The 27,309-nt window shown below is 42.2% G+C and overlaps 1 protein-coding gene across 1 annotated transcript in view; it reads left to right on the top strand.

Moving 5' to 3' along the window:
- The window catches only part of PIGL (phosphatidylinositol glycan anchor biosynthesis class L), a 49,111-nt gene that overhangs the window by 1,626 nt on the left and 20,176 nt on the right, over nucleotides 1-27,309 (top strand). The window contains exon 2 of the mRNA XM_080356994.1: nucleotides 3,092-3,191. Coding sequence (XP_080213120.1) covers nucleotides 3,092-3,191 — 100 coding nt within the window. The remainder of the gene's footprint in view (nucleotides 1-3,091; nucleotides 3,192-27,309) is intronic.

Below are 27,309 nucleotides of genomic sequence, written 5' to 3'. Positions count from 1 at the left end.
TTCATGAGCCTGCAGTGAAAAATAAATCTTTATTTTTTTTTATGTTTATTGTGAGGAGTATCTTAGGCTACAACCATTTACATCTTACACTGACAGCTACTTACTTTTGAGGGAAGGGAAGTGCCCTCTGTTTTTGAAAGCTCTGGCTAGTTCACTGCCAACTTTCTGTTCTTTGTTCTCAAAGCTTTTTGTAATACAAGACCATCTAGGTGAGAAGCCAGGGATTAAGCTATTGTTGAAGTCCAGTGGTGTAACGGCTTTACTGATCACTCTGTATCTCCCATTCTAGATTTAGTGCAGAGCTTTCACTTGTCTTTGCTGAGAGACAAAGGTCTGTGGATCCCATTTAGCTTTTTCACAGCTATGGAGAGATTACTGAAGTGCAACTCTGCCATTTCAGTTTTGGGGACTAATACGCTCCTGCTGTAAGAGAACTTTCCAAAGGACTGTTGTGTTTTTGTTTGTTTTTTTTTATATTTTCTTTTTTCTTTCCTTCTGATTCAGTGACATGAAACATTGTGTTTGACACAGCCATCCATGTACTCTCTTGCATGTCGTTGTAAAAGAGCTAGCAGCGCATATGGGAGAGGACATTCACTGAGCTAATAGATTTTTCTGTGCCTCTAATTAGTCTTTTGGGCAATTCAGATGGTTCATCCTCTCATTGTTTGTATGATTGATGATGACAAGTGAGTTGTTCAAAGACTCTACAAATTGTAACACTGAGACAAAATCATTACTTAGACACCGTTATACTTGCGTGTTTAAGATATCAATCAAAATGACTTAGAAATGAATTAGAATTACGGCACTGTGAAAAAAAATTGGTCTTTTACCAACTGAATAATCTTAGATTGAAATAACAACTCAGTATAAATGTGTTTTGCTCTCTGTAGTAGCTGACTCTGTATTGTGAATGGATGAGGCCCAGCAGCATCAGGTGTTCAGCTGTTTTTGCTTTCAAGAGCTTCCCATTTTTTCTTGTTTCATGTGTATATTCCTGATGTCCTGATATCTTAAGCTGCAGAACATGGATCTGTTCCTTTGAGTTCAGTAGGAGTTGGGTATTCTGAGAACAGTGGTAGTGTCTGGATAAAACATCACCTGCAGTCAGCTGTGACGCTGCATTGCAGCAAAAGATGTTATCTTAAAACACTGGTGTCATTAACGGCCTTGCAAAAAATTGGTCCAAAATAAGTCCTGCTCTACTCACGCAATCTGTCTAGTGAAGGTCCATGCTTGAATTGATTTTATGAGAGCTGGAACTTGTAATCTAAGCTGCAGACTACCAGGCTGACGTGTTCCTCTGCAAACCCACAGATAATCATTGTCACAGTCTCCTAAAATCATTCACTCGCAGTCTGCAAGAAGAGTTTGTGGTTTTTTTTCTAGTTACTCTTTCCCTCTTTGAAAGTTTTACAAAGCTTGCTAGTGATGGCTCAGATTGCTCCACTGCTCCAGAGAAATGCTCGATTTAGATGACTCACACCCACAACAATAAAAAGTTCTAGTGTAATTCAAGACAGCTGACTACAGACTTGAATCGTACATTAATACGCAGTGTTATTTTTTTCATTTTATTGCTTCAAAGTTAAAATTGGCTTGCAAGTACTGCCTTGCACAGGGCCACATTTTGGAAGGGGCCATCACAGCTCTGGCATGGACTTTGTGTGCCTAATGCCAAGAATAAATAAAGGAATGTCAGGGCAAGATGAGCAGAAAATAATTCAGTGAAGAAGGGGGTGGTGTTTTAAGATAATGAATCCTGTTTCCTTGCTAGTTGTTGGTCTCAGTCTGTTATAACTCTTCCCAAATGCTTCATCTAAATTAGCTTTCCTGGTTTTGGTTCTAGAAGTTCTTTGCAATCCTGCCATATTAGTTTCTGCCAGAATTTCCTCTGCAAATGATGCAGACTTGTGAGAAATCTTTGTCTTAAACCAGAGGTAGTTTCGATGGAATTCCTCATTTCTTCAAATCCTTTTAGTTGCATCACTGTATTCTATTGCAGCGTCCTAGCGTGATATGACAACTGCTGCTTATTAGAAGTGGCCCAGGTTATATTGTGAACTTTAATCACTTAAAGAATACACCATGGGACAGGCTTCTCCTGTGTTATCTCAACAGTTCTGGCCCAAGTGCTCTGGACTTGCTGTTCAGCTTGGCTCTGTGCGCCTGTACTGGGAGAGTGCAGGAGGGAGTTCACGGCAAAATGTCTATTAGTGAAGGAGATTATTATTGCTGATTGGTTGTGAATACTTGCTTTTTAAAAAGTGGACTAAGATCCCACAAACCTCTTTTGCAGACACAACCTGGAAATTTGCCAGTGGTAACAACTTTTAGTCACCTCACTGCAAAGGCAATTTCTCCTGTGTTTATGAGAAGACCTTGCTTGATTATTTTGTAATAGATTGGTAACTTCCATTCAGAAAATGTGTAAGCAGTTAGTCCATGTATATGCACATCAGAAGACTCCTTTTTCCCCCCACAAAGCATGGTCAGCCTATAGAATTCACCAATAGATATATTAAATCTGGCTAAAAATGTAGCAATGTTCAGAAGTGGATGAGGCTTATACCAAGATAAGACAAAAAGCCCAAGCAAAACGCTCAGAAGAGTTCGAAATTGTGATGTTTCAAGGAATAAGACATTTACTAATCAAACAAGTGGTTGGAAGCAGTTTCCAAAGCAGGTTATTCCAGAATTGTTGTCTGGAAGATCTCCTGTGTCTTTGGCAGAAGGATTTAACTTTGGCCAATCTTAAGATGAGGGTCCTAGAGTGTTTGGACAACTGATAGGATTAGACATGGCAAGTTCTGAGGTCCTTGCCAAATCAGCTTCTAAATGGCTATGATCCACAGAGCGTAAACATGAGGGATGTGGTCAAGGTGGGCAGCACTTTCCTCAGCATTTCACCCTGAGCTAAGCCGCGTGTTGCTCAGGTAAAAGCTCGGAAGTTTGTCTGCTGCAATTGATCTGTGCCTCAAATGATCCCCTTTGATTTAGTGTGCGACGCTCAATGCTTTGAGAAAGAGAAGAATCCTTTCCAAGCTAACCTAATCTAATACAGTCTTGTTGTGTTTGCTATTTTCAGGAAATTATTACAATCAAGGGGAGATTCGTAAGAAAGAACTGGAACAGAGCTGTTTTCTACTGGGGATTCCTGCTTCCGATGTAACAGTCATCGATCACAGGTAACCGGTTTTCATTTACAGCATAATTTAATTGCAGTTTATAAATAGAGGGTGAAGTTCACTTTAAACTTCAGTGAAAGCTCACTGCAATCATTCTAAAAAGTCTTGAGGAATCTCAAAAAAGACCATATTAGATATTTTTGTTAAGTCTTAACATAAATCTAATCAATGCAAAAGACAATTCAAATGTATAGTGGGGATCATGATCCCTAGGTTAAGATCTGCTAATCCAGCATTTTGAATAACGATAACTGTACCTGTGGGGTCTGGCACGGTGTGTTTGGGCAGCGTGGTCACTTTTTGTTACACTTGTTGTGTAGTTAAACTGGCAATTACAAACTCTGAATTGTCTGTGGCAGGTTTGTCTGTAGGCTCGTCCTTACAGAGTTAGTGTGCAATGCTGTTAGATTTATAATCTGATTTAGTCCTGGCTAAAGACAAAAGTGAATTGCAGCATTAAAGACAGTCTGCAATAACATGACAGTAAGATTATTTCAAATTAAACCATGCAAGATTTCTGTTTTCCTAAGGTATGATGTTGTTTTCTTTAGTTGTGTGTAGATACAAAGGTAGCTGCTGAAGATGACACTTCTTTGTTTTGGTATTAATTCAGGAACTGTCTTCTGAGAAGGTGATTTAACTCTTTGAGTGAGTGAAACTCAGAACTAACATTGTAAAGGCCTCTTAAGTTGCCCAGTCACTGTCTATCTAGGGGTGATAGGAGCTGAACTGGATACTGCTTGCTGGGAAACATGTACAAGTGGTTGTTTCAATTCTGAACAACTATCAATCAAACAATCCTTAAAGAATATTTTTATTTATGAAGAAATAGTATTAATAGCAACATATTGATTTAAAGCCACAACAACTAGAAATGTCAGAGTTGAAAAAAAATCTGGCTTCTGGCAGGGCCTTTTCCCATGAACACATTTTCCCTTGAGCTAAGGCAAGAGAAACCACAGTCCAGAATACGAATCTTTTTGAGTTCTTTGCTTTTTTTAGCTTTAGGTTCCTCTCCAAGTTTTCAGCTCACTTATGAAAACAGCATAGGAGTTGTTTTTCCTTTGGAATGGAAAGAGATGTTTCCGTTCTCTTCTCATGAACTGGTTTTGGATAACATCAAGTTTTGTAGTACAATTGTATGGCAATAGGCAACACATTTTGGGGAGGAACAAGGAAAAAAGCTGCTAACCTTTGCTAAGCATAAAAGATTCTCAGTGAACCAACTTTTGAAATTAAACACAGAGCCCAGAAGCCCTCTGGCCTTTCTTTCATCCTCTAACTCAATGTGGGGTTGGTTACTGTGTGATGCAAGTTTCCCGATGCTGCTCAGTCATCCCCCCACTTATATAATCCAGAGTATGAAGGTTTTTGCAAGTAATACTCTGGTTTGCTTTGTAGGAAGGTGGAAGAGGAAGAACTTAGATCATGCCTCTTATTACTTTTGTTATTTGTATTACATATTTATGTAAGTAATGACCGATACATGATTTCCCCCAGTGAATGCAGTGCCTGGAAAGACAGATCCATCCTGTTGCCCAGAGCTTCTGGGCATGGACTAGAACATACAACATTGTTCTTAAGAAACAGGCTTAGACTCGAGGTCTTTATCTTTGGGGTTAGACTGCTATGAGATAACCATCACATCCGACTTTGCTGTGCATTCAGGGAAGTGAACTGAAGTTCCTGCTGAATTTTGCTCAGAGCTTGTTTAAACAGGGAAGTGTGTTCCCAGTGCATGTTTTACTCTGCACTCACTGACCATGTGGATGCTCTCTATGAAAACCATCTATGGGTTAGGTGTTAGCAAAATGGGAGAGGATCAGGAATAATTTCTAGATGTCACTGAATTTTTAGAGTAGCTAATTTTGAGAGTACTATTTTCCAGCGGTTTAGACAAAGCACTCGGACTTGGCGTTCTTGAAACTTACTCCAAGTTCCTGGATTCCTTAAGGTCAGTAGCTTTCCTGTGCCTCTGTTATGACTTCTCTAATTTATAGATGACACGAAAATATTTGCCAGTATGGCATGATGTGAAACTTGCTAAATGAATAGTTTATCTACTGTTAGATTTCTGGGTAAATTCATGTCCATGGAATACAGTTTGGGAGGCTGTTCTCTTTAGCATTATGTCTTCTGTAGGCACTGTTTAAGAACAGAGCCCTTTGGCTTTTTTTGTTCCCTTCCTAACCCTTCAAAAGATAATTTTCCATCCATGTAAAGGACTAGCACATTGCTGCTGGCATGCTGCCCATCTAACATTTCTTTTACAAACACTGAATGCGTTACATTATCCAAGCTGTGGATTTGTATTTTGGTAAGGAAAGCCCAAAGGATTGCTAGGTCTGGATCTGCTCCAGCCATTGTAGTGTGGAGCTGAGTCACGCTGCTTCATCTTTGCATGATCTGCGAGTGAGTGAGCAGAATTTTCAAGATGTAAAAAGGGAAAAACATCTGAAAAGTGAGGTGATGGACTTGCTCCGTAATCTCACTTGGCCAGGCAGGTATGAAATCGATGTGTCATTTTGAATTGTGTGTGAACTTGTAAAGAGAAAGCTTCAGTCAGCCAGCCTGTGATGAAATCTGTGTTATAGCCCAGATCCTTCTGAAGTCTTTGTGCATGGTTGTGCTGGACAGAAAGTAAGACTGATTATTTGCATCTTTAATATGACAGAAAATATTTGGCCCAAGTTTGCACTCCAAAGAAAATAGCGGAGATTTGTGTAAACTACGACATTTTCCATTCACAGGACAAAGTCTTACTGCAAATGATGTTATATCTGCTTCCAAGTTTCCATGGAAATTGCACTCCGTTCACTTTTTTAGTGTTATTATTTCACTTTAAGTCCAAAAGGGCTCTGATTAGACAATGCACAGGAGAGAGGACATCTGCCCATGCAGAATCACAGGCTATCTGCAGATTTTTTATGAGGCTACGGAAAGGCTCTAATTATTTTTTAATATTTTGTCTTATAATAAATTGTTGCTGTTGGGCTTGTTTTTCTTTCCTGTACAAGGTAAATAGGCTTTATTGCACTTCATCGTGTTTAATTTCTAATGAACTTCCTTTCACGAGCTCCCCATTTTTAGTGTGACATTCTGTTTTATTGCTAATTCAAAAGAGCTGATCTATGAGCTGATGAAAATTGCTGCCATGCTTTATTCTAGAAGAGCTGCAAATTTCAGTAGTGAGTGACAGGATTCTCTTCATCTTACATATCCCAACAACACTGTAAAAGTCTTTATTTTTTGCAGAATTTTCTTGATTTTAAAATGGCATTTGTGGGACCCGAAAAGCTTAGATCTAAATTGATAACAGGTTTAATGTGTGTTACAGGGAAAACAACCTACATCTTTTGAATCAAACATCCTCATCCTGAATACTAACACACTTTACCGTTACAAGAAGGCATGAAGCCTTTGTCAGTTGGGTGGGTATCTTGGTGTTTATGTAATCACTATAGCCAAACTTCACTTCTGTTTAGTGTAATCCCTGAAATTTAAATTGTTTTGTTTCTGACAAGACAATAAAATATTTGGCCACCTATTTTTATTTACATTTCTAAATAAACTGAGAATTTTTCCAAAATGTGTAACACGTGGCAGCTCATGCTGATATTTTAAGACATCAGAACACTTCATAAAAAGGATTATATCAAAGTCTGCCTTCTGGCTTCTGCTTGTTGCTCTATGCAATAATTTAAGAGGAAATTCTTCTGGGGATTGAGATGTCTCTCAGCCCTCCAGGAAAGCTGCTGTCTGAAACAAAGGCTTGTATTGCAGTAAGTTAGGTTGAACTATTTTGTCCTAAATTAAATATTTTCCTCCATAAGGAAATCTGCCTTTTTGCTTCGCTGAGGCTTCTGTGAACCAGGTCCTTTCTCAGCCTTCTGGCATCATTAACTTCCTTGCTGTACAAAAAGGGGGAAGGGGCTGTGGTGAAAGGGAAAATGATCCTCTCGGTGCCAAAGGGGCACGTCCCCCAGATTACCTCTGTGGAGCAGTGAGCAATGGTCCTTTTCAAAATATTCAAGGATTCTCCTTCAGATGTCAACAGAGACCTGTCAAACCACGTCAGGGAAGTCACAGCAGGGTTTGATTAAGAGCAAGAGTCTGGCCAGGGAAGCCAAGGGCTCTGAATTAATGCAAAGGGAACTGAAAGAGTTCTGCTAAAGGAGAAAATGTCTTTATGGAAAACAAATCAAAATACTAAGTGTTGATATTTATAATTTTAATGCTCAAGATTATTTAAGCGGAATAAAACCCATGAAATACTGATCTGAAGACATAAAAGATGAGAATAGGGATCCCAGCCATCCCCTGAAGCTGACGCAAGTTTGATTCAACTTAAAAAAACATCAGTACTGGGAAGCTGATAGTAAGAAAAGAAATAGGGCTGTGCATAATCGCTGTGTTTCAGGAGTCTGGGAAAACTGGCCAGGGCTGGAGAGAGGGACATGCACTAGGAGTCATCTGGTTTTGTTCTTTCGTAGTTCTTACCTTCTACCCTTCTTTCATTAATGGCTTTTAAAAGTCCCCCCCCGTAAGTGAAAAGCAGCATCTACTTGGAAGCAAAGAAAGCTTCAGTGACCCATCCTGAATTTGTGAGTCATTCATGTCCCAGCTTTGGCGTCTCCTGGTAACACAAACAGAAATGCTGACTGGACTGATTCTGTCCATAGACCACTTGTGTTTGCGCAGAAGGAAATGTCTCTGGGTTTGCTGGTTTCCAGTATAAAATTCAGGGTTTCATATGAAAATATTTTGAGTGGACTTTCTTCATGGTGCTAATAAGCTATAGAAAGATACGGTCATTAGATTAAAGCTATTTTCAACAGTTACACCCAAGAGTCCCCTTTTAAACATGTCAGACGATAACAACCTATTTATTTTGCCAGTTACCCAGTGGAACAATACCACGTGTTTTGTCAGTGAACACCCTGAGGAACTAATGGAGAGTGACAGGCATCTCCCCTTTGCCCCCGGAAGGTTCCCTGCTCTGACAGCCCAGCAACATCTCTGGTACTCACTCATTTTAACCTGCAGCTGAAAGTGCCTTGCTCTTAGTTACAGGCAGACTGAGGTCTTTTTTCAGAAAAGAGAAAATGGTCAACTCTTTTCCTTAAAACGTAACAGTTACATCAAATACTCACAGTAAGTTAATCAAGGAGGAGGAACCAACAGAAGAAAATCTAGCAGGGGTTCAGCTTAAGCTTTTGAATCTCCGCATTCCTCCCAGTTTACTCAGGGAAAATATATTGCTATTTCTACTGGGAACACTCTTAAAAGCTTTCTCACAATAATGGATTGGGCGTTAACGCCTTGTTCACAAGAACTGTGTGGTTTCTTTGTGTGTTCTCATACTCTTATTTTAATTGTAGCTACAGTAGAAAATGTCGAGTGCCTCAGTTAAAATGAAGCTGTGATATCTAATGCTATGACATAGTTTGGAGACATTGAATCTTGACTCTGCAGTGGACTTCCATTTTCTGCATGTCAGGTGGTTACTGTGCTGGAAAACAGAGGGAAGGGGGTTTGCAGCCTCTCTTGGTCAAACTCCCTTTGGGTTTCAGTCTTGAGTTACCCCAGTTTCTGTTTTAACTAAAGGTTAAAGGTTAAACTAAAGGTTAAAGGTTCTAGGTGTAGTAGGTAGCTCCTCCAGCTAAGGCGTATCTGTACTCACACTTTAGTTGGAGGTAGCTGCAGTAACTTCCCCCCAAGTTGCCTCAGTGTCTGGGAGACAAGAAGTTTCAAGGTGTCCAGGGGCCTCATTACATTAAAACCAGTTGTTGGTTTATTCCGGTTCCCTTCATCTAACTTTGCTAGTTCAGACAGTCACTAGAAAATTTATGGAATAATCAATATCTGAGCCTTGGGAGCAAAGCCTTTATTAGGTTCATTAAAGACAGAATTACAAGGCATAATGTCAAAGGCTATCGGACCACTTTAAATGCTGCGATATGCCTTCTTGCTGAGTGCCAGCAATATAATCCTCATTTCTTGAGCTTTTCAAAATTCCCATTGAAGTCAGAAGGCATCTCCTATGCTGGCAGCTCGTAAGAGAAGATGGGAAGCAGTGCACCCAGCCCTGGGGGTTGGTTGGGAGGTGTCCTCTTCGATGGCAGACTCAGGGCTCAGTTGATGAGCTGCAGAACTAGGGTGTCCTTGGGGCCTTTGGGACAGGACTAGGTGGTGAAAGAAACTCCTGAGAATTTCGCTTCCCTCTAAAAATAATCAGTTGGGACCTTCTGCATCTTTTATCGAAGACTACCATGTCACGATAGAAAAGTAAAATTGCGTTTGATGTTAATTGAAGTATTTTATTTTTCATAGGAATAGCAATGTTTGCATTACAGACACTATAAAGAGTCAGTGGAACTTTTGTGAGGACATAGACTTAAAAATTCTCTGGTTTGGGTCTACATATTTTGGGTCTACAGCAACACAATTTTTCCACATAGGTGGTAGAACTGAAGCTGTAGAATCTTGGATGTCTGTCGTTCTTTCTGCAGAGCCACCTTCTGGTCTCATCAAAATCAGTGGGGCTCAGTCATGGACTTCAGCAGGACCAGAAATTGTCGTTGAAACAGTCAACTAGAGAAGACAAAGTTCTGTTTAAGAAATGTTAGTATGGGGAAAGTTGGAAAAGCAACTGTACAATGGATGTTGTGTAAAATGTGTTTTCTCTTAATGACCTTCTAGTTCAGATTGGCTCTGTTTACATACAAATCAAAAGCTGGTTTGTCCAACTGCCAGCACAGCAAAACTCAGTCTGGGATCTGAATATCCAGCTGTGTCTTTTGCCTCTGACATCCTCCCAGTAATAAAAGTTGTGTGGCTGGGATTTGGCTACAATTGCAGATGATGTGTGAGCCAGAATTGAATTCAGCCTGCTCTTCCTCTGCAAGACAATAGAAGTTAAAACTTGTTTGTGTCAATAAAATAAGCATATACAACTCATAACCCCTTTGGGACCAGATATGGTGAATAAGATGCTTTTTTTCCATCATCACATTTCTAACCCTGACCAATGTTAGTAATAATGCTGTGAGAACTCAGACTTTTGTCTTCCTCATTTCAAAGCTGGAGCGGAAGCTTTTGTGGAGTTTACCTGTGAAGATGCAGCATCCAGAGAACAGACACAGTTAGGACAAGCTTTGCAGAGCTGTCTAATCCAGATTCTTTGTTCTTTGCTTTCAAACTCGCTGAAGGGTACGCTGTATAAAGTGCTGTCTTTGCTCTGTGAGTCTGTACTCTGAACAGCTTCACTGCAGACTGGCAAAGTGACAGAGATAGTAACTTCTTCACAGGTGACAATGGTACTGCTAACAGTAGTTATGTCTCTGTTTCAGTCTTTTTTCCACTGGTATGTTAGTAAACTAGGCTGCTCTCAGACTTTGCCTTACAGAGGTTTCTATTTGGTAGCTTGTCAGGAAAGCGAGTGCTACACCTTGTGAGGCAGATGTCAACGGAGTGTGTGGTGTCAGAGAGGTTTCGGGTGCTGTCTGCGTGGAGGCAAAGCTGTCTCTATAAGCAAGCAACACCTGATGAAACTGTATTTACTGTGGGGTCATCTTTCTTATAACAGTGCTGAAAGTTCTGGCTGTGGTACAGAGCCTTGTTGGCAGTTTCACTTGCAAGTTGCACTTTGCCCACCTCATTGTAAGGCTGCTTGTAAAGCTGTGTAGCAGTTGGGCAAGAGCGTTTGCTATCTCCACTCTTTCCATTAATAAAACCCTATTTGACAGATGATTGAAAGCTCCTCCAGGTGACAGCGTCAGGGTGAACCAGCAAAGGTGTTCTCAGCAATCTAGAATCCACGGCTCCCCAAATGCTTCTAGCTGATGGCAGTGGGGTGGTGCTCTGCAGCAGTGTGATCCACAGCTGCCTTTTGAAGCGTCCTACAGCAAGAGAATTCCCATTTGTGTTTTCTTGGCTGAGTTTGTTGTGACATGCCCTGTTATTTTTGCATTCTGTGTCCATTCTGAAGTTCCCACAGGCATCCCTTCAAATGAAACATTGCATCACCGAGGAAGTGAAGCCATTAAAAGTGAATGCTTTCGCCAAACACTTGGAGCAAATGCAGTCAGTTTTCATCTACCCGAAGTGGACTTGCAAGTTGACATTGCAAAATTTGGGAAGAACAATAGGCCTTTCTTGAGCGGTTTGATGCAGTTTTTCAAAAAGCTGAGCTGTGCTGTTATTTTTTTGCCACATCATGAATGAAGGTTTTATATTTGCATGGAGCCAATGTGGAAAGATTACCAAGCAAAGTTCTTAGAGCACACATCTTCATACTTCAAAATCCCTTTGAAGGAAGAGAAATTTTAAGTTCCCTGTGGAACTCTGCTAAGGTCTCTGACCTTCTCTGTGTTTTACTTTCATGCTCTAATAATCCTGCCTTTCTGCGGAGCCGTGGGATGGACCAATTACTGGTTACATACTACTCTCATGGTATGGAACACTGTAGAAGTGCTAAGGATCTTTATTAGAGTTTTCTTTGCTAGTCAAAGGGTTAATTTCCTTTTCCAAAGAAGGAGATCTGATTTAGGTTTGGCATGGGAGGAGGGAAGACAGGATTTTGTTCTGCAGGAAACTAGGTCAGCAGGTTTTTATTATCCTGCTCGACAGCCCAATGTGGTTTGCATTTAGGAATGAACTCGGTTGACATTGTGTATGGTTGATTTCCTCTTCCCAGAAAGCAGGCCTCAGACATCACTCCATACATTATGGCTTTCCCAAATTGAATGCAAGAGAATATTTAGCTGAAGAAGATCAGGCAGTTATGAGTTAGATATGTTTTTAGAGCTGGCTGTCAGGAGTGCCTCAGGAACACAGAATGAAGTCCAAGATGTTTTGGAGAGGAGGAACAATAGGGCTGGAATCTTTTCAGTCACTGAAGTGCATCAGAATCACAGAGATCTTCATTGTTTTTACAGCCCATCTACTGATGATTGTTCTTGTAGCCTGTAGCATTGTTTGGTTTTGCTTGGATGTGGTCAGATTCTGATCTCGGTCCTGCTGAAGTAAACCTGGAGGCATTCCCTGGCTTTCTCTGAAGCTACTGCCATGTGTGGCTGAGATCACAGTGTGGTCCTGCAGGTAACTTTTATATAGGGAGTTTTCCATTATAACTTTTGGACCATCAAGACCGATAAAAGATTTGAATCATCCAGAATCTTTTTCACATCTTCCAGCTTTCTCAACCATACACCCCGGACTGTATTTTTTTCCTGGGCAACTGAGAGTAGATGTCTGTGTTCTTTACCTCTGCCTATTGAAGACCAGATTGTGGCAGACATCACGCATGTTAGAGAGTTCAGGCTGCCTTTCTTTACAGAGTATTTTCACTTTACTGAATAATGTAAATCCAAGTACTTAGGACTTTAAAAGAATCTACTTCGGTTTGATCATAGGGATCAGGTAAGGGTAATGGAGCTTAGAAAGGCTGCTGGTAACATCCAGGAAAATTTCTGAGTAATAGGACTGAAGGCTGAGCATCTATTTCAAGTTTTATAGTCTTGTTGTTTTACAGGCTTTAATGTGAGTTAATGGCTATTAAGCATATTAAAACCATCTAATTCTGTCCTGTTCTAGTCTTTATTCAGTTCTGGCATCGAGAAACCCAGACATTTTTGCAAACCAAGTTTGGCTTTTAAAGCTGAACAAGGAAAATACAGGCAATACTGAGAAGAACAGACAACAGTAGGTTGCCAGCAATTCCTGGAAATAATGGAGTTTCACAACCATTCCCTGCAGATTGGACATTTAGGGAGGCAAGATATCCTTGTGGCTTACATGGAGAGAATAATAAAAATGCAAAGTGTGTTGAGAAGGTTTATTATGGTAAAAATTCAAATACCATTCTAGGGTTTAAACCAAAGAGCAGCATATCAAATGCCTCAAAATGATGACAGCATAGAAATTATACAGGTCAGGAAGTTGTATACAGCCTCTCCTGAACTTGCTTTTAATGTCATGATAGGCTGTACATTTTAGTTGTCCAGTGCCTTTGAATCTTTAAACAGTCTCAGCTGCAATAAATACACTCATGTAATCATCTTTTGAAATATGAACATGTTAAACAGGGCTGAAGAAAGCTGGTATTTCTGTAATACCCTTGTGCTCTTACACTGTTGGCATCTGTGACCGAGAGCCAAGAAAATGACAGTGCTCGTCAGGCTGAGGGGCAAGAGAGGACTTGGAGCAGGCAGACAAGTACACACAATAAACATCTGAGCCAAGGCAGCATTTTGTAAATTGCCTTCTACATAATGAAAACAGAAGAGGTTGTAGGAGAATGTCCATAGCTTCATTCAGGGATGATGGATTATTTCATCCAAATTTGCAGTGGATCAGAAAATTTCACTATGTTGCTGGAAGACTTGGGTTGTATTCCTTTACTCCCTAAATTGAACCAAGTTGAATTGAAACTCTTAGTTTAGGAAATGAGAGATGGAAAATACTCTCCCTCTTGTAGTGGCTCTCCAGAATGTGTATTATGTCTCTTGAAGCCATCAGCCATATGGAGCTTTTGGGATATGACTCACAGGATAAATAAGTTTGGTTGTTCTCACTGTGAATAAAAAGGGTAAAATCCTACCTTTTCATAAAGGCTTTTTCTTCCACCAGAGTGGCCAGAAAACATCACAAATCATTAGCATATCAGAACTGTCACTGAAAACACACTAGCTTCTGGTTGAAATAGCAACTGTTAATAGCACTCAGTAATGCCATGTGTATGAAAAATGTCTGCAGCCACATATTTGTGCTCTTTTAGATGAATCAACTTGAGTGTTTCTAGACTGTAAATGAGGTTGGTAATGCAGAAGAGCAGTGCATGTACGTCAGCAAATGAACAGATGCTTGCGGAAGACTGCGGGATAAACAGATGCCGAGTAATGCTGGTGTACAAAATAAGCCATTTGTGCCCATTTGGGAGCTCTGCTGCGTAAAGGATGCAGCCCACAAATTTAAGTAGGTTATGATGTTCTCTCCTATGGCTGGGGTTAGAGGCCAGTCCAGTTCACTGCAGAGTAGCCACTCTGTGGAACAAACATGAAGTCACTAAACTAAAATCGTCTTTCAGAGAGCAACATCTTCATATGGGTGCATTTCTTCTTTGTTTTTAAATGTAACCCTGTCTTTACCAATTAAAGTAGCTATTTAAGGATTAGAATATGATCTCTGGGCTATGAACACAAATCATGTTTATCCCTTTTGTGGGATAAAATATATTTAGTCTTGCTTTATTTGTAGTTATTATTCCTTCTTCGTGTTCTAACCAGTAATTAACCCTATCCTTTGATAGTTTTTTATGGCTGGGAACAGGCTGACAAGAATAGTGCTCTTTGTTCTGCAGTGAGGAGGAAACCATGCCAGGTAGCAAACCTGTACCTGTTTCCCAAACTGAGGTAACCATCTCCTGGAGCAACCTCTGCACCAGGAGAGAGGGAACAGCAGCCTTCTCAAACACGGCTGCTCACTGCCTGTGTTTGCTGAGAGTAGAATAGTTGGTTGATTCATTTCACTGATAACTTATTCCAGGCAAAAGGTGCCAAACTGAAAGCTCTGGTGAAGGGTAGACGTAGGTCCCACTCAGTGTTACTCACAGTGGAGTTACTCTACACACCAGCGCGTGTTGATACACTTTGTTGTTGCTTCAAGTTGATTGCTTATATCTGCAAGATTACTGTCCAATGTGATAACGACTTTTGGCTTATCTCCTTGGGTGCGAATAAAAAGATTAATTAGAATAGGGGAAAAAATGTATTAGTTTTAAGGGAGATACATTTTTTCCTGTGATGCCTTGTCTCTTATTCCATCACAGTCCTTTATGCATTATGGTCAAAGAGGTGCGGTAGAGCAGAGTTGAAGAGCCTTTTTGCAGAGTCCTCATAGCCACGTGTAGTGCTCTTGAGGATCTACAGGGAGGTAAGGAAGGACTTTCTGTCTCCATCCTCATACATCCTTATTGCAGGAGAATGGATATGCTCTTGGAAGAGCAACCTGGAGCAGCGCTCTGCCAGCACAGGATGTTTGATATCCAACACGTCCAATACCCCCTCCCAGAGCGGCTCGTTCTGTTGACACGCAGTGTCCTTCCTCAGTGATCCTCACCCAGCTCACAAGTGATCTCTGCCTCCATGGTAGCTCTGACACTTGTCATCTCCAGCCAGTCTTGGCGGTGGGACTTTCCTGGTGACCTGTATTAACCAGAAGTGTCTTGGGAGGTTTTCCAGTTCTGCCATTCTGCTGTTGGTGTTTACAGCTACAGTAACTCACTCCTGACATTTATCCCCAGCTTGTGTTCTGATTGCTGCAGCTTGCTGCCTGTTTGCACATGGGGCCCTCTGATAAGGCAGGCATTTGACCTTTCTATTCTTAACCCATTAACATTTAGAAGAGCTGCTCTCCTCACCTCTAGAAGCTGTATTCCCCCCCTTCCCCCAATAACCCTGTTGCTGCCAGATAAGATTACGCCTGGGTTATATATTGATCTAAAGCAGAGTGCCAAATGCAGGCCAAGGGCAAATACTGAATCTATATGCGTGAGTTCACATGCTTTGGCTCTGCAGTGAAAGGGGAACGACCAATGCCTCTTTTTGCTCTCTCAGCAGAACCTGAGAACAGGCACAAGGCGGTCGGTTCTGTATCACACCAGTGGAATGAGCACCCTGGCTGCAGTGGGTACCTGTCCGATTTGCTGATGTGCATCTTCACACTGTTTCCTCTTCTTCATCTGTACTTCAACAGATGAAGGGGTTGAAGTGATTATTACACACAAAATTTGTGGATTTCATTGTAAGCGAAAAGTAGCACCTCATGGCCAGGGATCATTGCAGTGTTGGGCCCTCACCGTGGCGTTGAGTCGTAGTCACTGTTGCCATGTCAGAGACAATCGCTGACTGTGTGAGCAGCCTAATTGAGAGAGACAAGGCATAGGAACGGAAGTGCTCCCCACTGGAGCTTGTAGAGATCCTGATTTTGTAGTTGTTTTTCTTTTTTTCTCTTCAAATGTTCCATTGAGTGAGTTTTTTATCAGTGACTCAGACCAAAAGAAAAGTTCAGATTTTTGTGATAAGGTATTAGATGTCTGAGCAAGCCTTCAACTCAAAATCTTATTTGGCTTATCCAGTGTACTGTACATGCTGAGATGTGTGTGTGAGCCTCTAGTTATGATAAAATGCCAAAAGCATGGACATAGGAAGCAATAAAGTATTATGTAGGAGAAGATTCATCATTTTTGTGACTTTGTTTAAAGAAAGCCCAGATGTCGGAGTAGATATCTACTGAATCAATCATTTTCTAAGCCACATATGACCAGAAAATTAATTAAAAAGAAATCAAATAAAAGAGGGAGATTAGAGGAGTAAACCTGCAGAACTTAATGTTTAAGCAATGTAGCCCAGACTAGTTTGGCCTTAAAGTGATCTGCATTAACAGTAATTCATTGGGGAATGTTTAACCTTTGGGACTTAAATTCAGCAGATTGGTTTGTTAGGTGGTTACCAGGACTGGGTGACGGGATTGCTCCAGCGTGCTCGTGCTGCAGAGTGTGCCAGTGGAGACAAGGCCCTCAGCGCAGCTCCAGTACGGAGCAGAACGTATGCCATGGGCTGCAGTGGTGCCGCAATTTTCTGTGCTCTCTGTGTGTCACATTATCCAACTATGTCCCCAATGCCTGTTACACCCCAGTGGGAGGGCACGGTGACTGCTGGGTGGCTGCTTGGAGATCTTTCAATGAACGATTTGACAGAGTGGCACGTCTTTATAAAAGCATTCTCTGTTCGCTTCAGAAATTCTGAAAGGATTGTCCTCCCTGGGCTGAGGAGGAGGGGGATGAGCATTGCAGTGTTTTTGCCATGCAGGAGTAAGTGGACGCGGACGAGGGCGAGAGCCGCTTCGTGCTGATGCAGCGAGACGTGCTGATGCAGCAAGACGCCTTTTCTTGCAAGAGCTAATTATGCCATTAGCGTGCAGATCTCTGCACCTCCCTCCTTTGCGAGCTTTTTACATATTCTTTGTGGTCAGGTGTGTCTAAAGCAACACAGGCTCAGCAGAGGTTAATTTAGATATACTGCTAGCAACAGGTGACAAGAGAAATAAAATGCTTAAGAACACTTAGACTTGCAATGGGGTCAAGGTACTTTCTAACAGCTCAGTAGAAACTCCTTTAATAATACCTTATAAACTTTCCTGGCTACCTGGCCTATTTACAGGCCTTGTCTTTACCCTTAGTCCATTTCAGATGTGTTTCCATTTTGATTCAGAGGTTGCCCAGCAGGACATTTGTCTTGGTACACAGGGACAGCTGTGTTGACAGTGTCTGCAGCCTCAGGGCGTTCCAGTCTCTCTGTAATCAGATGAGACCTGTACATGCTTCAGTGCCTTAACAGTGAACTGAAACAACCTTTGTCTGTTTGGGATGATGAGGGGAGTGACCATGTTTAGAAATTTGGCAGTCGTTTTGTGAGATCCTCTAAAGGATAAATAAACTGCAAAACCCAATGAAGGTCCAGGAGTCTGTTTTACTGTAGCAGTTCATCAGGCAGCATGAAAGAAGGATGGTCTGGTGTTGGAGAAATACATGCAAGAAGTGCAGATAATTTGAAGTTAACTTGTAAAAATATGTTGAGTGATTTTTATATAACGTCTGTCCCTTAGATCCCTATCCAGTGTTACGGTTTTACAGGGGTATATATCTATTTTCTGAAAAGCTTCTGCTTCTTTGTGCTGTGTGGCAGAGGTAAATATGCAGGTCTTTCTATTTGCAGAATCCTAGGAGTTACTGGTAAAATTGTACGTAAAAGTTAGACAGAAATGGAATTTTTCAGCTGCTAGCACACCGTTTAAAATGCAGTTTGAATAGCAATAGCAGTGACCAAATCCCTGTTAAATACTAGTCAAGAGTATCCATCAGTGTGTTTTATTCATGCAGTGTGACAGTGCAGTTAACTCAAGCCTGTATTGATTCTTTTCATTTCAGTTTAGAAAACATATCCACTGAGCTTTCAATGTCATTATTACAAGGACAAGGAACAACATTCAGGACTGACAGCCATGCATATAAACACAAATCTTTTGCAAAACCTTCTGTCATATTGCTTTTGCTTGGAGAGCAGGTCAGACTTAAACAGAAGCAGTAATGCTGGCAAATTGTTGAAGTTATATAGGTATTTTCATTATCATGAGTAAAACTGTAAAAGATACTCAATATGTCAAAGTAGTGGGATGGGATTGACTAGTTTGCTCATGGAGTTTAATGTTGCTCTTGGTGGAGATACTGAAGCCAATTTTGAGCACTTCATGTAATTTGTTCTGTAGGAAACTGAGCTGTTTTGATGGTACAACATCAGTTTTTTAAAAAGGAGAAAACAGAACTCAATGAAGCAAACAGGACGTGTGTTTTCATTGGTCACATATTCACCTTTTTTCCTAATGTACATGAGATTTTGCGAATGCGGATGGTGTTTTATGACCCATAATCTCAGTTTTATTGCACGAGAGATGAGGAACAAGGGAATTGAATGCTTTGCTGGACATTGTTGAATATCTTTTGCCTCCTGTAGCTTATTCAATCACTTCTAGTTAAAAGGAAAAAAGTATTTTTACTGCAGTGGAGGTAACTGAAATAGTTTTTTAGTAACTGAAATGGGATTTGGGATTAATATTTTGTTGTCTGATCTTTCTGTACCAACTGAAGCATTAAGTGAAAACAATTTCATTACAGTTCCATGGCAAGTCATGCCCTCTCTTCTAACAAGTCACATATTAACTATCTCATTGTCCCTGCATACACCTTATACAGTCATTTCAATCCCCTCATTTCAGCGTTGAAGTCTATTTCTCTGCAGTCACTATTTGCATTGAAATAATTCAGTTCATGGCACAGCCTTCCCTCCATGCACATGTATTCTACATTCGTTATAGTTTTTGTGACTGTAAGCCTAACAAATCTTGTCTGAATTACATGCCATTTTCTCTTATCATTAATATTTAACTGAATTTCATTAAGTGTGCGTTGTGTGTTAACGCGTTTTCTGCTCAATCCAAGTACCCAGGAATACATGAGGCTCTGCAGAGCACCTACAAGAGACCTGTTGAAAAATGGATTGTTATTTGCCGCGGGCAGTCGAAGGTGTTCCTGGAGCGAGTGTGGGCGATGCGGCCGCGCTGCGAGCGGGAGCTCACACGCTCCGTTTTGGGCTCTGCCCCCGACTGGGCTCTCTCGCCTCAGGCTCTCTAGGGAGAGTTACCTGAGCTCTTAATTCTCTCATTATAAACTGTGGAGGTTATTACTTGCCTGCTTCCCCATACCAGCCTCGCAGGGGAGTTAGTTAATGAACATCTGTTAATGTGTGGCAGTAAGTGCTGTAAAAGTGCTGAAGTAGCAGCAGTCCTGCTCATGCAGAGATTACCTGGCTGCAGGTTGGTAATCTGCAGTCTTTTCTTATAGGATCGTGCTGTAAGATGAAATAACCATTTCAGCAGGGACCTGTAGGGCACAGCTTCCCTGTCTCCAAGGTGTTCCCAGTGCTCGTGGTACTTGTATGGTGTTCCTGTGCCCAGGACTGGGACGCTGCACAGCACATCTCTGTGCGCTGGAGTTTCCGTGCACCCCCGTGTAACCCAGGTGCATGCAATTCATAGCACGCAGCGCTTGCTGAGGGTGTTATGTTCCCAGCTCCAGTTCATTATCTCCACTCATTAAGAAAAAGAATATACTGTTCCCTTCTTTAAAGCTTATTGATTTCCTTACACCCCCCTCGCTGAATGTCGTAACCCCGCTCGGTTCCCTGCAGCGGTATCAGGAGGGCGAAGCACCTCTCACGTGCGCAGAGCGGCTGCTGCAGCGCAGAGCCCCAGCTTGCAGCAGTGAATCGCTTCCAGCCTTTGGCAGTCTTGGCCTGGTCCTAGAAATCCGGCTGGATGCTGGTGGCTGCCAGGAGCCTCCCTCTCTCCATCATGTGAGCGGTGCAGAGCGGGAGCTTCACTGCTACTGGGCCAAAGTTCAGCGCCTGCATCACGGCCGAGCAAGCAGCGCCAGGGTTACTGCCGATCACCCCGGCTGTTGCCATGGCAAAGCCATTGCATAACACTCGCATTAAATCAGAGCACGGAGGAGAGGAAGGCTAAACAATAAAAGGTCGTTGCGTTGTTGTACTCGTTTTGTTCTTTGTTGCAGAGTCCTGCATAGCTGTTGCAGATGGAGTTCCACGCGTAGTTTCAGGCTAGGCTGCTGTGGAAGCCGGTGAAGGTTTTCAGCGGCTGCGGAGAGCGAGTGGGGCCTGGCCTAGAGCTCACTCGTGTGATCATGTAATTGGGGCATTCACATGAATGGGGCTGGCAAGACAGCGCCTGCAAAAAGATTGTTTGCATGAGTAGAAACTTTGCATGTTAGTAAAATTCATGGGATCCAGCTCATAGTTAAGATGGATGTTTAACTCCTTGACACAAGCTGTCTTATAAAAGGAAGTGATTTGATGGTAGTAATAAAATTTGCACCCAGCTAGAGAGCTCAAGGCATCAGAATCTCAGTGTTATAAGGGTGGCTGCACCATGGTTTCAAGAAGTAAGGCTCCCATGAATTGCAGGAGATAGTCGTAGGAGGCTGAGCAGTCGGGAAACCTCTTTTTGGTTGGAACTGGTACAGGGAAGCCGGAATGTTGTGACATGGGAAACTGCATTTGGAATCAGGCCATCATCCTCTTGAGATCTCTGCTGAAGTTGCATCTGCATTTACATAAGTTCTGGCATGAGAAATAAATGTCCGTGAAGTGACTATTCTGTGCTTTCTCTTCCTAGATGATTAATTTAAATGACGGAGGGATTGATTTGGCTACAAGCCTTCCCCTGAGGTTTCTGACAGCAGTTTATCTGTTACATGGAATAGACCAAGGTCTGTCTCTTTGGTAGGAGCCATTATGCGTTTGGCCCTCCTGGCCCATGCCATTAAGTCAGTGGCAAGGTTGTGTATGACTTACCGGGGCCACATTTTTCCACTGTGGAGTCCTGGACATGTTACGATGCACGCCAGGAACTTCATGTGCCAGTCCTGTAGTGAAAACCTAGCGTGGAAGAACATTGTGCAGCCCCCTTGCACAATGCCAGCACCCAGGATCGCCAGAGACGTGGTTTATATTTTGATCTACAAAACAGAGAACAGATATAACACTTTACTTAGAAGGATCTCAAACTTCTTTACATAGGTGTGAACATATAATTGTTTCCATTTTACAGGCATGAAGAACAGAAGATAGGAAAGCTGTGAGCATTTCAGAATTAGTTGAGCTGAATTTTGTTTCCTTACACAGGAAAAATAAAATTAGCTTTAGCCACTGTAGTTTCTATGCATTTCTGTTCTTGAAAGGTACCATCAATTGTTTTGTTTAGAGACATTGAATATGAACTTGTTCCTACAGAGCTTTGTGCTGTTATTTATCAACAAGGCACTGAGGCACAGACGTCAAATGAATACCAGATTTCAAATTATGATAAGCAATTGTGTCATCTCTGTGAATAGACATTAAACTCTGCTGAGAAATCATCAATAATTCATTAAAAAAAAAATAGTTCAGGGACATTTGATAGGTCTCTGCAAACAACCAGCCCTGTGTTCTGTAATAATTCCTTTGAATTGAAACCCAAAGGATGCTTCTTTCTCAAACAGAAACACACGATCATGCCCAAGTCAAAAAGTTTGTTCCCTAGAGATCTAATTACCATTTACCTTTGGGGAGTTATACCGGTACTTGCAATATTGTCAGAGATGTCCTGTGTGTGCCGTGGCTCAGTGGAGCCTGCACTTCTGAGCAAGCTGAGCCGAGTGTGCCCTTTCCTCGTGTTCTTTCCCTTTCCACTTGACTTCTGCCTGGTATGGCCACATTAGTGATGTCAGCACCTACCTGCCATCTAAACTTACCTAATTTACCTTTGAAATTTGAGTAAAGTAGGTCCAAACTTATACATTACAAAAGTTAAGGATGGGAGAAAAGGATTGTGTCCATTCTGCCTTTTTTCTTGTATGAAATATTTGAAGTATGGTTTATTTTTTAATATTCCTGTCACTGACATTTTCACCACTTCCTTTACTCTCTTCTTATACCAAACCCTAAGATTCCTATTTTCAGTCCTAAAATATGAATCTCAAAATAAATTAAGTTTCTTTACTATGAAGCTGCTGGTGTAAAAATTTCAGCTTGAGCTTCTCTGTTGTAGGCGGCTTTTCATTTGACAGCATCCTGGTTTAGTCCATTTCCCTCCTAAATTGTCGGTTGTTACACTCCAATAAGCACACAGCATCTGTTCTCTGTATAACATGATGTTGCAAGATGCTGATCATTTGTTCAAGTGGGCTTTTCTCGATGGAATCGGAGATGTACATGCAGCCTAACAGCAATATTTCCCTCCCGTCTGTAATTAGCTGTTATAGGAAGAGAAATTTATAAATAGTTATTAGTGTAAGGATTTAGAGGCTCTGCTTCAAGATCTAGGGCTAGCCTGTCTGAACCCATCATAGCATAATCTCCAAACTAAAAATTCTCTGCTCTTCTTGAGAGAGCATGAAATAATAATACTCAATGACTTTTTTGCCTCAGTGGCAAGCGCTCTGGCCAGGACACCAAAGTCACAGAAGGCAAAAGCAGGGACAGGGGGAATGAAGAACCATCCACTGTAGGAAAAGATCAGGTTTGAGACCATCGAAGGAACCTGAAGGTGCACAAGTCCCTGGGACCTGATGAGATCCATCCACAGGTCCTGAGCATTTCACGCTGTCCCGCACAACACCCTTGTCTCTAAATTGAAGAGACTGGTAGATTGAGATTAGATATAAGGAAGAAATTGTTCCCCATGAGGGTGGTGAGGCCCTGGAACAGGCTGCCTGGAGAAGCTGTGGATGCCCTATCCCTGGGAGTGTTCAAGCCCAGGTTGGATGGGGCTTTGAGCAACCTGGTTTAGTGGAAGATGTCCCTGCCCATTGCAGGGAGATTGCAACTGGATGATTTCTAGAGTCCCTTCCAACCCAAACCATTCAATGAGTCTATTATTTCTGTTTACACAGTTCTTTTCAATTACTTTGATGCTGTGATATAAAGGTCACTGATTGCCTCTGGTCATCATGTGGCTTTTTCACTAATTGTGCGCTCACATCATTTTGTTCTGTGGGATCTTTTGCTTTTTGATCCAGTTTCAATTGCCCAGATGTTCATTTCATACAGTTAACTTTATACAAAGGGCATCCTTTGTTCCAACAAACACATTGCGGTCATTGTTCTCAGCTGGGAACCTACTGCACAGCACTTCACCTGTTTCCTATGTAATTCACCATCAATCTACGGACCTTTGTGCTGATTTAATGTAAAATCATTCACTGGGGAGAGAAGGGATAAGGAAGAGAAATTATGCAAAAATGTTTCCTGGTCCCTAGCCTTGGATTGATTAAGGTCATGCTGCAGGATAAAGAGGCAGTAAGAAACGGGAAAGCTCTTTCATCTTGATCCTTTTGGTGTGTAGTGGAATGGAAAATCACATTAGTACCTTCAAAGTTTTGCTCTGGTGTCTCAGGATGTGTTAATGGAGACCTAAACATCTTCTCGAAGGAACCCTATTGCCACTCCACTCCCTCCCCTATTGCCACCTCCAAAGGCTTCGTGTCAGGGCAGAGAGGGACCCTGCCAGTCCCAATCAGTAATTGTCATATAACGAGGGGCTCGGTGTCATTGTGCACCCAGGGGCCTGAGGATGCCCCGTTCACCGCAGCTCAGGAGGGACAGACCTCAAGGTTATTCTCACTGCACGTGTCCCATACAGAACAGCCCATTTGCTGTTTGTTAGGCCACGTGGACACATAGGCTGTTTAGTTTAACTTAGCCTTTAGAGCAGTCATGAGAGCTTAGTTCATGAGCAGAATAAATTCCATGGAACGTTTTCAAAGGAGATTGTGCATATAAATGCATTGGCTGTTGCTAAAAGATCTGTGGAGGATGAGCAGTGGAAAATTGGATGGGGATTGAGCAGTATATCATCTAAGAAGGGTGTAACTTGGCAATATATATCTGTGAAGCTTTTAAAATCTCTATCTTGGCCAAAAGAGCCCTTCCAAATGACAGGAATCTCACCATCTTGAGCCCAAACGTTCCTAGAAAGACGACCCTCCGAAATTGTCCAGGCTGCTGGCAGGGAGATCATTGCTGGCAACGTGCAGAGCGTTTCGGTGGCCAGGGCTGAGGCAGAGAGGAGCCGTTCTCCCCAGCCGGGGAGGAGGAGGCCTGCAGGGCAGCTGGCAGCATGCAGTGCTTTTGAACATTTCTTTCATTCAGCCTGCTGGGCAAGATCTGCACAAGGCTGAATTTGGGTTTAATGTGCTGATGTGATTTGCTGTGGCCCCTTTGGAGCTGCCTGGTCTGGGATGTCCAGGAACTGCAGATGGCAGGGGCTGCTCTGTCCGCTCATCTTGGCCAGGAGGAAAGGGAGAGGGTGAGAAGGAGAAAACCAGGAGTCCTGTTCGGTTCTCACTACCAGCAGTGGATGGATAAAGGTGCAGGTTTTTGTCTTCAGGAAACGATGTTTCCCGTGGCTGGTCCCACTGAAATCGTTAAGCAGAGGCAGACGCTGCTCCGTACTGCAGCGGCTGCAGCACTGTCATTCTCCATTTTTCTCTCTTCTCAGTCTATAGATCCCTTGGCACAGCTGTAAATTCCCTGTACAGTGCACAGTGTGGCTTTCCTTGAAAATAGCTGACAAAACAACATTTCTGGAGCCTTGTTCCATTAAAAATAGATATTTTTTTTTTGCTTTTTCTATGCATCTCCCCATTTTTCCCTGGTCAACAAGGGCTGCATCCAGGCAGCCACCTGCATTCAGTGTGAGTCATGTGGAATGCCCAGAAACGCTTCCAGGCCCTAATAGTTTGGTGGAAATGAGGCCAAGTGAGCAAACCCCTCTACCCTTCCCGCCAGCAGGGTGACCTGGGCGGCCTCTCCAGTGCAGGATTTATGTCTTGATGTGTCGCAGTGACTGACAGCAGCAACAAGGAGCTCTCTGGGGCAGAGGAGAGGGAACCCTGTCTCCTGGGACAAGCTCCAGTCTGCTCCAGGGAATGTGCTAATTTTCACTCCTTTATAGTCCTTTATCTCAGCCCTGCGACCTTGAGCTCAGAGGCATTATCAGCCTTAGCCAGCGTGCAGTTAACCGTCTAAATGCTGAATGTTTGTGATGGTAAAAACACAATTAATGCAACTTACTCCAATAGTTCAGCAAGTCAGTGAACTTTTCAGGTTTGAAGAGTGATTTGAGACATTAGGAAAAATATTTTGTACTGAATAGATGAATTTTGTGAACTGCAGCAGTGTGCAAACTTTGTACGCCCCTACAAAGTTCCTAGGGCATGGAGAGATCTGTAAGAATGTGTCTTATGTGCATTGCTATATGTTGTATATAAACTTGGTTTATATACATCCTTACCATCCTTACCTGGACCCATTTATTGATATCCAGAGCACAGGCAGAAAGTTATTGGCCTCACACTTTCGTTGCGGTCGCTGCTATCATGCTTATCATGCTAACTCTTAAATTTTTGGCTTTACAAAGTATTACACAAACTCTTACAAAAAAAATTAAAATCCTGGAGGGATCTAGATTGCTGTATTGCCACTTCTGCTCCTGACTTCTCTGGCTGATTTTGGGCATGTCATTAACCTGTGTGTCACTTTTTGTGTTTGCAGAATGAGCCAAGAATATACTTCAGTGGGCCATCATGGCTATTCATGAGCTATGAATGTGCTTACGTACATGTGTATCTTGTTTGGCAAGATCAGCTTCTCTGTCTTTGGTGCCTGACAAATGATATTATGCAAGAAAAATAATTTCCCACTTACTCCATGAGCAGTAAGTGGGTAGAGGCAGAATTTTTTTTGGAATATTCCTATTTAATCTGTTCAGTGTGCATGGAGTTAATTCGCTCATGCCTGCAGATTGTTTTGTTTCCAGGGATTCTAAACCGTTGCCTCCAGCTGTTCATTTCCATTGAACGAGGGTGATCTTTATCTGTCTAAACTAGTTAAAACCTGCTCCACTACCCAGCAGCCTTTTTGGAGACAGCCCAATAAAGCTGAGTGCAGTGGCTGTGACACCAAAGCCTCCTGGACATCATACATTCCAAGCCCTGCATTTTTTCTGACCTCTCGCTGTTGGAGCACCCCTCCTGTTTTAATGGGACTCTTCACTTCCTCCGCAGCTCCATTTAACACCTGTCCAAAAATGGGAATGATATTTGCCTTGTAAATGGCCAGTGAGGAATCCCTTTTAGACTAATTTACTGCTTTAATATTATCAGGTTAAGCCTTCACATAATCTCAAAGGTACCATTCAAACAGCTGAAGCACTTGTAGACTTGCACTTAGACTCTGCTCAGGGTGCGCGTTGCTTGGGATATTTTAGTTGAAGCATATCTTTAAAATCTGCTCCATTTAAAGCTTGCTGTGACGTGGTGGGACTTGTAATACCTTCGGGGTCAACAGGGCCACTTCCTCTTCAAATATGAGATGGAAAAGGTTTTGTCTTGAGCAGATGAGATGCAGGTTTGCTAAGTTGATGAGGCAGCCACCAGATGTACCAAAGAATCTTTCCTATCATGAAATTCAAATGTCTTGTATACATCAGGCGAAGATGCTGACTATACAAGCGGGAATTGCAAACAACAAAAATTAATGTTGCTGTTAATGCTGCTACAGGGACCATGGCTAGGATGTGTGCACTAATGCGGAAACGCCTTCGCTTGTTGCTGAGGTTTCTAACAGCACATTATTTTGGCCTGTGCTGTAAAGGAGTACACAACACAATGTGTAAAATGCTAATGGTCAGTTTGTACTTTAGGCTCTTCCTTCTACTACTGCTGTTAACAGCAGTGGGAAAATTTGTGGCCAGAAGACCTCTCCTGAAGGCCCAGGCTGAGCTTTACTTTGGAATGTGCCAAGGAGACGTTTTCCTGTTGTTGTGTTGCAGATGTTCTGTCCGCGCTGTCTGGGGAGTGCTGGGAAGCAGAGCCCCTGCAAACAGCTGGATCAGTTCAGATCCAAACCCGTGTGTCTGTGTGAGAAGCTGTGGAGTCACTTTT

This window comes from Nesoenas mayeri (genome assembly GCF_963082525.1).
Source record: "Nesoenas mayeri genome assembly, chromosome: 20".
In the NCBI taxonomy this organism is placed as follows: domain Eukaryota; kingdom Metazoa; phylum Chordata; class Aves; order Columbiformes; family Columbidae; genus Nesoenas; species Nesoenas mayeri.
This window is presented reverse-complemented; position numbering and strand designations above follow the sequence as displayed.